Source organism: Malus sylvestris, chromosome 5, assembly GCF_916048215.2.
Source record: "Malus sylvestris chromosome 5, drMalSylv7.2, whole genome shotgun sequence".
NCBI classification, from domain to species: Eukaryota; Viridiplantae; Streptophyta; class Magnoliopsida; order Rosales; family Rosaceae; genus Malus; species Malus sylvestris.
The window spans coordinates 21,523,855-21,536,884 of NC_062264.1; the positions used below are offsets into that span (position 1 = coordinate 21,523,855).

The window sequence follows — 13,030 nt, forward strand, 5'->3', positions numbered from 1 at the left end:
CCCACTTAGTGGGAAAAGGCTTTGTTGTTGTTGTTGTTGTTGTTTCTTCTTTCTTCTTCCTTCTTCTTCTTCCTCTGAATGCAACTTTTTTTTTTTTCTTCCTCCTCCTTCCTCCTTCCTTCCCCTTCTTCTTCCTTCTTCTTCCTTCACCTTCTCCTTCTTCTTCTTCCTCCGAATCTAGGGAATTTTTTTTTTCTTCTTCTTTCTTCTTCCTTCTTCCTTCTTCTTCTTCTTCTTCCTCCGACTGCAACTTTTTTTCTTTTTTTTTTCTTCCTCCTTCTCCTTCTCCTTCTTCTTCTTCTCCTTCTTCTTCTTCTTCTTCTTCTTCTTCCTTCTTCTTCTTCCTCCGATTGCAACTTTTGTTCTATTTTTTTTTCTTCCTCCTTCCCCGTCTTCCTTCATCCTTCTTCCTTCCCCTTCTTCTCCTTCTTCTCCTTCTTCCTTCTTCTTCTTCTTCCGACGAATCTGGGGAAGATGAAGGTTTTTATTTTTTTGAGGAAGATGAAGAAGAAGGAAGAAGGAAGAAGGAAGAAGGAGAAAGAGGAGGAAGAAGGAAGGAAGAAGAAGAAAGAAGAAAAAAAAAATTGCAGTCGAAGGAAGAAGGAAGCAGGAGGAAGGAAAAAAAAAAGTTGCAGTCAGAGGGAAGGAGGAAGGAAAAAAAAAAAGTTGCAGTCGGAGGGAAGAAGAAGAAGAAAGAAGAAAAAAAAAAAACCGAATCTGCAACCCAGATTCGGAGGAAGAAGAAGAAGAAGAAGAGGAAGGAAGAAGGAGGAAGGAGAAGGACGAAGGAGGAAGAAGAAGGAGAAGGAGAAGGAAGAAGGAAGAAGGTGATGTAGAACAAATGGCGGAATGGATTGAGCAGGAGATGGAACGTCGGAAGACAAAAGTGCGCAATCATAAAAGGGGTGTTAATTTCCCACAAAAGTGGCTCGAGCCATCTTTTGCAGAAAGTCATCAAAACAGCAGCCTACTAATAAATTGAGTCTTTTGGGGTTTCAAGGGTTTTTATTATATGTCAGTTATTTTCATTTTAATTCCCTAAGTCTTTTGAGTTTCCCAAAGGGTTGTAAAAGGCTTATGTAAGCCATGGCTTTGTAATCATTTAGACATCTTTCAATCAATTAATCAAATTATCCTTTGGGATTTCTATCAACTGGTGGACTCCAGTAACTTTGTTCTACAAGGGTTTACGCTGCTAACCCTTTCATTGCTTCGTGCTGCGTCAATTGGTATCAGAGCGGGTTTCTCCCGTCTTGGCATCGTTGATTATCCTATATATCCATGGGTGATCGTGATCGTGAACCTGCCCCTATCACTTGAGCAGACTTGGATGCTCAAGCTGAACAGATTACAAACTTGATTGCTCAAATTGGAGAACTTCGTGAGATGTTGGTCCAAGCCATCGGTCCAAATAATCATAGAGCTGCTGGAGTCAATAATCTGCGAGTTCCTAGGCTCCGTGTTCAAGACAGCGAATCGGAGTCCGAAGAAAAAGATGCGGAACCACACCCAGCTAACAATCCAAATCATCAAAACCGCAACAACTTTGATGACTTTCGGATTAAGGCCGACATTCCAACTTTTGCGGGAAACCTTAAAATCGAAGATTTCCTGGATTGGCTAGTTGAAGTAGAAAGATTCTTTGATGTCATGGAGGTTCCCGAGACAAAGATGGTGAAGATAGTGGCCTTCCGTCTCAAAGCAACTGCCGCTGTTTGGTGGGATCCATTACAAAATACCCGGCAGAGGCAAGGAAAGAATCGAATCCGCACTTCGAGAAAAATGAAGCAACTCTTGATGGATCGTTTCTTACTTGCGGATTATGAACAGCTTTTGTATCGTATGTACATCAACTGCGTCCAAGGCAACAGAAACGTGACTGATTATACGGATGATTTCACGAGACTTGCGGAGCGAAACAATCTGATGGAGACAGAAAATCAAAGGGTTGCGAGGTTCGTGAATGGATTGAAACCCTCCATTCAAGAAAAGATTGGGCTGCAAAATTTGTGGAGTTTGCAAGAGGCCATTAACATGGCCTTGAAGGTGGAGATAATAGAGAAAGAAAGGCGACAAACCTCTTTCCGGAGGAATGTGACGGAGCATTTTGAAAACCCTGTTGTCTCGTCCACCGACAATGGGAAATCTGTGCCACAAAGTTCGGGAGAATTGAAACCTTTAAGTTTTCCTTCTCGAGCATCAAATGAAGGGAGTAGCAGAACTTTTAACAAGGGGCAAAATAGAAACCAACCTCCAAGGGAGAATCCATACGCCAAGCCTATGGGAGACATTTGTTATCGTTGCAACAAAATTGGGCATCGATCTAACGTTTGTCCTGAACGGAGACAAGCCAACTTGTTGGAGGCTGAAGGAGACCAAGAAGAAGTTGGTGGTGATGACTATGAAGGCGTTGAATTCGCAACTGAAGAAGGAATGGATCGCCTCGCTATGGTGTTGCAACGAGTTCTTTTAACACCAAAAGAGGATGGGCAACGACACTGCATTTTTCGTTCTCTTTGCTCCATCAACATCAAAGTTTGCGAAGTGATTGTAGACAATGGAAGTTGTGAAAATTTTGTGGCCAAGAAAGTGGTGGAGCGTTTACAGCTACCAACGAAACCTCATGTCACCCCATACTTGGATGGGTGAAGAAAGGACCTTCCGTCTATGTCACAAAAACTTGCCGTGTCCCACTTTCCATTGGTAAGCATTACCGTGATGAAGTACTTTGCGATGTTATTGATATGGATGCTTGTCATATACTATTAGGGAGACCGTGGCAGTTTGATGTGGATTCAACATTGAACGGTCGAGATAATGTGGTGTTATTTACTTGGAATAATCAGAAGATTGCGATGACTCCTGTTTCGCCCTCTGAAGTACCAAAAGCAAAGAATACTAGTTTCCTCACTCTAATTAGTGATAAGCAGGAGATTGAAGTGGCCATAAAAGAAGCAGATTCTTTCTTTCCGATCGTGATGAAGGGACTATTGACAGAAAACAAAGAAGAGGAACAAATCTCTTCAGAAGCGCAGCAATTATTGGAGGAATTTCATGAACTCATTTCTCACAAGTTGCCTAACGAGCTTCCTCCCATGAGGAACATCCAACATCAAATTGATTTGGTAACTGGAGCTAGCCTACCAAATCTTCCCCATTATCGAATGAGCCCTACAAAATATGAGATTTTGAGGGAACAAATTGAAGACTTGCTGCGAAAGGGGTTTATCCGAGAAAGTATGAGCCCTTGTGCAGTACCTGCCCTATTGGTTCCAAAGAAAGACAAGGAAAAGAAAAAGGCATGGCGTATGTGTGTAGACAGCCAAGCTATTAACCGAATCACCATCAAATACAGATTTCCAATACCTCGGTTTGATGACATGCTAGATGTGCTTGAAGGTTCGAAATTATTTTCAAAAATTGACCTTTGCAGTGGCTACCATCAAATTCGAATCAGGCCTGGAGATGAGTGGAAAACGGCGTTCAAGAGCAAGGATGGATTGTTCGAGTGCCTAGTGATGCCATTTGGATTGTCTAATGCGCCGAGTACCTTCATGAGGCTTATGAATCAGGTTCTTCATCCCTTTATTGGTCTCTTTGTTGTGGTTTACTTTGATGACATCTTAATCTATAGCAAGACCAGAGAAGAACACATGATGCATTTGAGACACGTTTTTGGTGTTTTGAAAGAAAATAAATTGTATATGAATCTCAAGAAATGCATATTTTGTACAAGTAAATTGCTATTTCTAGGATTTGTGGTTGGTGAAAATTGTATTCGGGTGGATGATGAGAAGACCAAGGCCATCCGAGATTGGCCAACTTCGAAGTCCGTCTCCGACGTGAGGAGTTTCCATGGCTTGGCTACTTTTTATTGGAGATTTGTGCAGCATTTCAGCACCATCACCGCACCCATTACAGAATGTTTGAAGAAAGGCAAGTTCCGTTGGGGAGATGAACAAGAACAAAGCTTTGTTTTGATCAAAGAGAAGCTTTGTATTGCTCCGGTGTTAGCTCTTCCAAATTTTGAGAAAGTATTCGAAGTCGAATGTGATGCAAGTGGAGTGGGAGTGGGTGCTGTCCTTTCCCAAGAGAAGAGACCTATAGCTTTTTTCTCTGAAAAGCTAAGTGAAGCCTGTAAAAAATGGAGCACTTGTGATTAGGAGTTTTATGCGGTGATTCGACTTTAAAACAATTAGAAGCATGTTAATAAAATGCATATCAGATGGGTAACGTTCTTGCAAAAATTTCCATTTGTTATTAGGCACAAATATGGAGCTCAAAACCGTGTTGCCGATGCCTTGAGTAGACGAGCATCATTGCTAATCACTCTTTCCCAAGAAGTTGTATGCAACCGATGATGATTTTCAGGAAATATGGAGGAAATGCATTAATCATGAACCTATGGCAGATTACTCTATCAACGAAGGTTTTCTGTTCAAAGGTAACCAATTATGTGTTCCTGTCTCTTCCTTGTGGGAAAAGCTTATTCGAGATTTGCATGGAGGAGGATTAAGTGGTCATCTTGGTCGTGACAAGACGATAGCAAGTTTGGAAGAAAGGTACTTTTGGCCACAATTGAAACGAGATGTTGGAGTCATTGTGAGGAAGTGTTACACTTGTCAGGTTTCAAAGGGGCAAGTCCAAAATACGGGCCTTTACATATCTTTACCCATTCCTAACGATATTTGGGAGGACATTGCTATGGATTTTGTGCTCGGACTACCCCAAACGCAAAGAGGAGTGGATTCAGTTTTTGTGGTGGTTGACAGGTTCTCCAAGATGACTCATTTCATTGCTTGCAGAAAGACCGCTGATGCATCAAACATAGCCAAACTGTTTTTTAGAGAGGTTGTTCGATTGCATGGGGTACCCAAGTCCATCACTTCTGATCGAGACACCAAGTTCTTGAGTCATTTCTAGATTACATTATGGAGAATGTTTGGGACTACTTTAAATCGAAGTACTACTGCACATCCCCAAACTGATGGACAAACAGAGGTCACAAATAGGACTCTTGGTAACATGGTTCGAAGCATTTGCGGAGAAAAAACAAAACAATGGGACTATGCCCTACCTCTGATGGAGTTTTCTTATAATAGTGATGTGCATCATGCTACTGGTAAGTCACCATTTTCCATTGTTTACACTGCCACTCCTCATCACGTGGTGGATTTGGTGAAGCTACCTAGGGGACATGGACTTAGCATTGCTGCAGAAAATATGGCTGAAGATGTGGTGGCAATTCGTGATGAGGTCAAGCAACGGCTTGAACAAACCAATGTTAAGTATAAGGAAGCAGTGGACAAACATCGGCGGGTTAAAGTGTTTAAGGAAGGAGATTCTGTCATGGTGTTCTTGAGAAGAGAACGATTCCCTGTTGGAACTTACAGCAAGTTAAAGCCACGAAAGTATGGTCCATTCAAAGTTATCAAGCGAATTAATGACAATGCCTATGTTATTGATTTGCCGGAGTCTATGGGAATTTCCAATACTTTCAACGTTGCTGATTTGTATACCCTCAATGATGATGAAGTTCTTTATCCTGATCATAACTCGGGGTCGAGTTCTTCTAAAGTGGAGGGGACTGATGTAGAACAAATGGCGGAATGGATAGAGGAGGAGATGGAACGTCAGAAGACAAAAGTGCGCAATCATAAAAGGGGTGTTAATTTCCCATAAAAGTGGCTTGAGCCACTTTTCGCAGAAACGTGTAAAAATAATTTTCCCACAAAAGTGGCTCGAGCCATCTTTTGCAGAAAGTCATTAAAACAACAGCCTACTAATAAATTAAGTCTTTTGGGGTTTCAAGGGTTTTTATTATATGTCAGTTATTTTCATTTCAATTCCCCAAGTCTTTTGAGTTTCCCAAAAGGTTGTAAAAGGCTTATTTAAGCCATGGCTTTGTAATCATTTAGACATCTTTCAATCAATTAATCAAATTATCCTTTGGGATTTCTATCAACTGGTGGACTCCAGTAACTTTGTTCTACAAGGGTTTACGCTGGTAACCCTTTCATTGCTTCGTGCTGCGTCAATAGGAGAAGAAGGGGAAGGAAGGAGGAAGATAAAAAAAGAAAAAAAGTTGCAGTCAGAGGAAGAAGGAAGAAGAAAGAAGAAAAGAAAAAAAAACGTGGATGACACGTGGCCCCCAATCATTGTCCACATGGGCACCACGTCACAATTAACGGTAGATTTAACAGTTTGACTAACAGATGTATGAGACTGTCCCAAAATTTACACTTTAGGTATGAATGTGAGACGAAAAAAACTTGATGTACTAAATGTTGAAAACCACAAAACATGAGAGTAGTAAACAGTTTTTTACCCTAAAATAATATATAAAGGCTTACTGATCAAAACAAAACAATCTGGTGGCATACCTCCATCATAGCCATAACGCTATCTTTATGTATTCGTAGGACTTCCATCACATTTTGACATGTTGAACGGAAGTTGCCCTCTATACCACTAACCTCCATTGCTTTCACAAGCATTCTAGTCAACCGAAAAGGGACCTGAAAATACACAAGTATTTATAGTGATTATCTGGAACTGTAAATTAAGCATCAACTAAAAGCACATTGCATTGTAGTGTTATACCTTCTCAGGGAACTTTTCCCGGTTCATAGAGGCCTCAAAGCAGTCCCCAAAATCAATGTGCAAGATCTTCCCACTGTAAGCAACAGAATATGAGATCCAAATTACCAATCCACCGTTTGTTGGTCCAAATTTCATGCATAACAATTACATACCTGTAGCGGTTCAGCATAAGATTGCTTGGGTGCCGATCACCTAAGCCAAGAAGGTACCCAACCTGATATAAAAACAGTTAGTCTATAATTTTACAAGCAGAATTGAGTACTTTGCCACCATTGTAAGAAAACTACGGACCACATTGTTATGACCAACCCCAAAAATCTCATGGTCAAATCTGTTCATTTTCATAGGTACCCATTAAAGGATCATCCACAGAATTTTTTTCCAAATTGGAATAGCTTAATCAGCCGACCCCACTTAGTGGGAAAACGCTCTATTGTTGTTGTTGGAATAGCTTAATCATTAGATTATCTTCTTTTTCACTTTCATGTTTATTGAAAACATAGGTTTTATGTATTATTCGGAAACAACTAGATTTTAGATTGTGTTGACCTTTTGACAGGGATGATCTTTGAAATAAACCTAGAGATATGGTTGGAATCATCAGATCACTTGGTACCACAATGTGGTCCTAAATTTTCTTAAAATGAGGGCATTCTCATTCGGCAATGGAGTCTTAAACTTTTCTTAAAATTAGGGCATTCTGATTCTCATTTTCATTTACATACATATGTGTGTACGCCACAAAGAAAAACACATACATGCTCGTGTGTGCACTGTGTGATGCAAATAAAACACTTACCATGCTCATGACTGCTAAACTTCTCGTATAGTTTGTCCTCCTCTCCAGCCATACCTCAGAAGTGCGACTTTTCAGCCAAAGGACCTATGAAAAGCAGCTCTATACACCTTGAGAAAAGGTACTCAAAGCAACCAATGAATACATGAAGAATATGCATTTGGTTAGAATCATACCCTTGCAAGGTCGTTTCCCTCTGTATTGTGCAGGGCATACTCAAAGACTTCCACTTTAGCTATGAGTGGCAAACGATCATAATCCGGAGCAAAACTTAGCATATACTTGTGCTCTTGATTTAGAGTGATCTGAAACCAAGAAAGCATTTATAACACATTAATACAGCTATACCAAAGTTTAGGAACATGCCCCTTTACATACACAGACGCACAAACGATTGTTTTATACCCATGGGTACAACACTACAACTTATCTTTGCAAACTGTCTTACAAGGAAGGCTGCCTATGTGTTTCTGCCTGCAGAGCCCATAGGTACTCAGGCAATGCAAGACTATGCTAACATTCCCTCTCAATGTAAGGCTGGAGACACTCCGTTAACATTTAGGGCTGTCATAAAAAAAATGAAGCAATCAAAGGGGGAACTCACCTTTCTGGCATCTCTGTACTCCCTGATGAGCTGGTTAAGGGTGTCACAATTTGGAACCCAACCAATTAGTCCACTGTTTGAAGACAATGGAATGACATCATATCGTTCAATGGAGAGATCCTTCTCCTCAGTTTTTGTTGAATTCTCCAGTAGTGTATTCACCAAACCAAAAAGCTAAAAAAGTCCCAGGTCAGGTTTTATGTGTAACTAACATAGCGAGGAGAAGTATTTAGGTCTATACAGAAAGACGAAATACAAATTTAGGAACCCAGTATCCAAATATTTAACAATTATTTAGGTAAAGAGAAAGGGATTACCTGCATGACGCGTTCATCTTGGCGTAAATCTTCATGTCCCTTCAGCAAGAAGGCATAATCCTTACCATCACTCCCATGAATCGTCAATTTCCTTGGTCTTTGTTTGGATGTTATGACAACAAGTTGGCGTGCAAACGATGCAATTGTTACAACAGGAGATTCTGCAATATGAAAATTATCAATTTATTAACTCAGGTTGAATACCAATACATGTCGATTATTGTGAAATTGTGTGCTTACCAGCACGATATCTCCCAGGAACAGCGAGCTCCAAATTACGACATTCCAACAACTCTGGTGAGACGGACTAGTAACCATATGTAGAGAAAATGTAAGTGAATATTTAATGACAGAAGTCAAACATGAAAGGAGATGTCCTTACCTCTAAGTCCAGAGTAGTAAGACTCTGCAGCTGCTTATCTATTCGTCTAAATACATGATAGTAAAGATCCCAAGCCTGATCAAGGCATGGTTTAAATATTTAGTAAATATGACAAAACTCAAATAAAATTTTGATGCCACAATACCTATGCTGTAGAGAAGCAGTTAACATGCATTTAAAATCCAAGAACTGTATTCACAAATAAACACAATTGATGAAGAAAGTTTAACACAATTCATACTATTCACAAATAAACAAACTTTAAATCTAAAGGCAGAAGATGAGGCAAGTTAGCCATGAATGTAAGTGAGATTAGTTGGAAAGTGTAACGGGTAAGCTGTTAGAAAGAGAAGGCTCATGCACAATACATCTAACTGACTTCAATAATGGAGAACAAGGATCCAACTCACACACACAAGATAACAGATTGACCATTTATTACCTAACGGTTCGAAGATACTAATGGATTCAAGTCATTCTTGAAGAAGGACAAGGATTAACGAACTCAAAAAGTAAAACAACCGACATTTTTCTCTAGAAAATCTTCATACCTGAGTAAGCTCAGCATCTTTCCCTGTTCTCTTAAATTTCATGCAACACTCATAGGCCTCCAGTAATTCATGACGATATGCCTGAAATTCACACCATGGTGATTTACTCAGAAGCAAACTTAAGCAGAGTTCCGGTGAAGGTTTTGACGAGTGAGAAAGTGAGACAGCAGTTTGCTCAGGAAGGATATAATACTCTGATTTGGCGTTTAATTCCACAGTTAGCTATTCAAGAGGTTGGAAAAATGTTGACTGGCACAAGATGCAGAAATGATTTTAAAACCAAGTGCAACACAAGCCATGAAACCAACCTCAATGAATGCTCTCTCTTTTATGGTTGTATTGTTCTCTTTAGCTCCTTCCTCAAGCATTTCATGGAGTGGCTCCAATTCTTTTAGCATTCCCTCAATGTTATGCTCACCAAAATACAGGCGACTAGCTTCTTCCAGAGCCTCATGCCACTTTTCATGCCAAAGTATTGCGACCCGGATTAGTTCCTTTGACACAAGCTGTGCCTGTAGCCAAAATCAACTTTCTGTAAGGGTTTTCTATTGCCAAACAGGGAGAAGGAACTGGAAAAGTTGGTGGAAATTAAATTGAACTATTCACCTGATCCACAAGCACACCACTATGCTGCCGAACTTTGTCAACCACTTCTTGAGCTGCAGCTTTACGTAAATTACTTATTGATTTACATGCTACAAGGAGAGGGTACATAAGAGCCTGCAAAAGGAATTGAGTGAGTTTAGTACTTCGCAAATCTCATTATATGAATTATTGCCATTTGAGTTGCTGCGAGACATGCTACAGGAACTTGAGCACAAAATGAGATTTAACCTACAAATTAATTAAGGAGCAGTCATCACAATTGCATAAAACATGAAATTGACAACAGAAGACTGAATAACTATATGAGGCATTGCAAAGGCATAACATACCTTGAGGCTACATGTCTTATGTCAAATGAAATCCAAAATTATAAAGTGAAAAGGACTAACTAAAATAAGGAACTAGGCAGTCTGAAGAATGCTTTAGTTCATCAAAAGCATACCTGTGGATGACTTTGTCCAATCCGAACCAAAAGCGAATGTATCAGTTCCCTCACAGCATTGTTATTAGAATGTATCCTGGCGATTATTTGAGGCAAAACCACCAGCCATGTATTAATATTAACATGTGCAAACCCTTTCTGTAGTGCCATTTGCACTTCTGCAGTAGCTCCATGGTTGAACCACAATGTAAGAAGACGAAGAATATCCTGCACATAACAAATGAAACTGCATGATAAATGATATTTATGAAATAGAGGTACTATTAATGAGAATAATATCTTTCCTTTTATGCTTCTATTAGGAATCAGGATATAAAATTGCATAGTCAGATATCTATTATAATCCTCACAAATCAAAACTAGCGTAAGTTACTTAGATTCCCACCACATAACCCAATTTACGCAGCATGGGTACCTCTCAGATTATAGAAAGTGCAATTTGCATGCAAGAACCTGAAGTTGTAGAGCCAGTGCAAAACATAGAAACCAAAATGTTCAAATAAAGCAGGTGATCGATATTAAAGAGAAACTTTAAGTACAGAAATCAAGTGAAAAGCCCAGCTCTTCAAAGGCAGTACAGAGACAAATTGAACACTATACAAAATACCCAAATCTGGCTCAGGGTGAACAGGCAAGTCCAGAATGGCATTCATGTTGCAAATAACACTCGGTCAAGGAATAATATTTACCTGTAAACTATCATCAACACCTTTAGTATTCGCTGAACATGCTATCGAATGAAAATATCCATTGACCGCTGCAACAACAAATTGTGACGTGACACTTGCATAACCTCTTACAGTATAAAGTGACATCACTGCTGTATTAAACAGTGCCCACTTGTGCCATGCCTTTGCCCATTTATTGGCACATTGAGTTGCAGTCCGGAAGGCATTGAGAATTTCTACACAAAATTATAATTAATCAACAAAAGAAGATTGATAATTTCTGCGGTGTTATCTGGAACTTAAATAAGCAAATAACACCTTGTATAGAATCATCATCCAATCCAGGAGAAAGAGCCCAATTCCAGTCTCCTAGTATGAGATGCACACGGGCGATAAGTGGAACACTCAGACTACTAGAGCTCACCAAGACAGACGGTGTAACCGGTTGAATACTAGGTCGACTTGAAAGCTCTATTGCCAAATTCTGAACCATATTGCCCCAGCCAAACAATATACACAATAAGAAATTTCAGAAGTAGGTAGTGCATAGGTAGTTGAAGCAGAAGTACTTGCTCATTGGTGCTTACACAAAAAGGTAAAATTTTCTACCTGTAGCCTAGCAAATGCTTCCTTGCGCTTAATGTCCTCTCCAAGTGACCATTGGTATTCCAAATATGCAAGCATCACTTGTGGGGGCCCATCATACCGCACGCTTTCAGGAGATGTTTCAGGATCATACTGAACACAATTAAACCATGTTCAAACAAACAAACAAGATGTGAATAAATGCAACGCTAGCATCCTTTGATAATTATGTACCACCAACCTGTAAGAGTTCGACTAAAGTAGATCTAGCCTGACTAATTCGCCCACTTTTCCGACAAAGGTAAGCATACTTAAGCCAAGTGTCAATATCTTCTGTTGGAGGTAGAACAAGTGCTCTAACTGCTAAAAGCGCCTGCCATACCTGCATATCAAGTATGGTCACATTTAGAAGTAGCTGATGCAGCCAGAAAAAGTTTCAGTAAACCAACCATGAGATGTGGATTGGCATGCATATGTTCTTGAACTGAGGTTAATTACGGATAAACCCAGCCCAATGTTGTGGGGGCATGAAACATAACTAGATGGAACAGTCTAGCTCTCTTAGGTTTTTCTGGCCTAGCAGCAATCGCACAATTATTTTCCAGTATCTGTGGACGTCAAGATTGTATATACTAGACTATATAATCACACAAATGCAGAAATAATGTCAAATCAATAAAATACATAAATACTGAGTTTTAGTTTTTGTCCCAGCTGTGACCAAGAAAATATGGCCAGGTCAAACCACATAAAAAAACCAAGAGCAAGGGCTGCAGAAGGTTGACATTAAAGGTCAAAATGTATATATCCAGAGAAGTAAACTTGATTACTTTGACTATGAAGTAATGATCTTAATCCAATAGAAAAAGTTAAAGAAGAAAGTTTATGAATCCAAATGTTACCATATTTCCCTTGGAGCCTTTAATTTATCCGTTCATTTTTTAGCTATGCATAAACTAATTATAAATAAAGCATGTTCACCTCAACATTACGTTTTGCTCCTTGTATCCGCTCATTCCACATATTGCGAATAAGTGCTCGTCGTCCTTCAGCAACAGGGTTTCCCAGAGGAAGTGTGCAATAATCAATGACCTGATTATAGATTTTCACATTACGATTCATGCAACAAATATAGAGGGAACAACCTCACTTCTCAACCTGTCTCCAAAAAGAAAAAAACAAAGAGCAAACCTCCTCAAGTTCTGACAGCTGCTGAACACGGACCATATTGCCATATGCACGTTCATAGCTCTCCAAAACCTACAAAGTGAAGATGTCAATAATCAAAATATCCAAAAGGAAAAACTATTACATGCGGGGGCTACTGTAGTAGCTGGTATATTACATTCCCTAGTTGATGATACTGAAAGTAACTCAGAAAGTTCTGCTGAAAATGGAATGTATGGCTTGCTCTGACCAAGTGTTTCAAACCATAAAATTGCGCGTAATTTTTTTTCAGCCTTTCAGATAAGCATA

The 13,030-nt window shown here is 39.6% G+C and overlaps 1 protein-coding gene and 1 long non-coding RNA gene across 9 annotated transcripts in view; one reads left to right on the plus strand and one right to left on the minus strand.

Moving 5' to 3' along the window:
• Window positions 1-13,030, minus strand: part of LOC126621730 (serine/threonine-protein kinase TOR-like) — a 39,705-nt gene that overhangs the window by 8,445 nt on the left and 18,230 nt on the right. For 6 of the 8 annotated variants that reach the window (XR_007623178.1, XR_007623177.1, XR_007623176.1 and 3 more), the window contains exons 35-53: window positions 12,746-12,814; window positions 12,536-12,646; window positions 11,796-11,936; window positions 11,579-11,707; window positions 11,288-11,453; window positions 10,991-11,205; window positions 10,302-10,508; window positions 9,860-9,973; window positions 9,562-9,765; window positions 9,254-9,334; window positions 8,703-8,777; window positions 8,561-8,627; window positions 8,321-8,481; window positions 8,004-8,177; window positions 7,576-7,704; window positions 7,403-7,486; window positions 6,756-6,817; window positions 6,604-6,676; window positions 6,384-6,518 (exon numbers count right to left, since the gene is read on the minus strand). Coding sequence is in view for 4 of the 8 variants with exons in the window: in XM_050290305.1 (XP_050146262.1) it covers window positions 6,384-6,518; window positions 6,604-6,676; window positions 6,756-6,817; window positions 7,403-7,486; window positions 7,576-7,704; window positions 8,004-8,177; window positions 8,321-8,481; window positions 8,561-8,627; window positions 8,703-8,777; window positions 9,254-9,334; window positions 9,562-9,765; window positions 9,860-9,973; window positions 10,302-10,508; window positions 10,991-11,205; window positions 11,288-11,453; window positions 11,579-11,707; window positions 11,796-11,936; window positions 12,536-12,646; window positions 12,746-12,814 (2,397 nt within the window). In the remaining 4 variants the exon portion in view is untranslated. Of the gene's footprint in view, window positions 1-3,672; window positions 4,136-6,383; window positions 6,519-6,603; window positions 6,677-6,755; window positions 6,818-7,402; window positions 7,487-7,575; window positions 7,705-8,003; window positions 8,178-8,320; window positions 8,482-8,560; window positions 8,628-8,702; window positions 8,778-9,253; window positions 9,335-9,446; window positions 9,766-9,859; window positions 9,974-10,301; window positions 10,509-10,990; window positions 11,206-11,287; window positions 11,454-11,578; window positions 11,708-11,795; window positions 11,937-12,535; window positions 12,647-12,745; window positions 12,815-13,030 lie in introns of those variants that run through there. The other 2 variants (XM_050290306.1, XM_050290307.1) reach the window with 2 other exon arrangements.
• Window positions 934-5,965, plus strand: LOC126621732 (uncharacterized). Its single transcript, XR_007623180.1, has 2 exons — window positions 934-1,063; window positions 5,876-5,965. It is a non-coding gene; the product is annotated as an uncharacterized LOC126621732 (long non-coding RNA).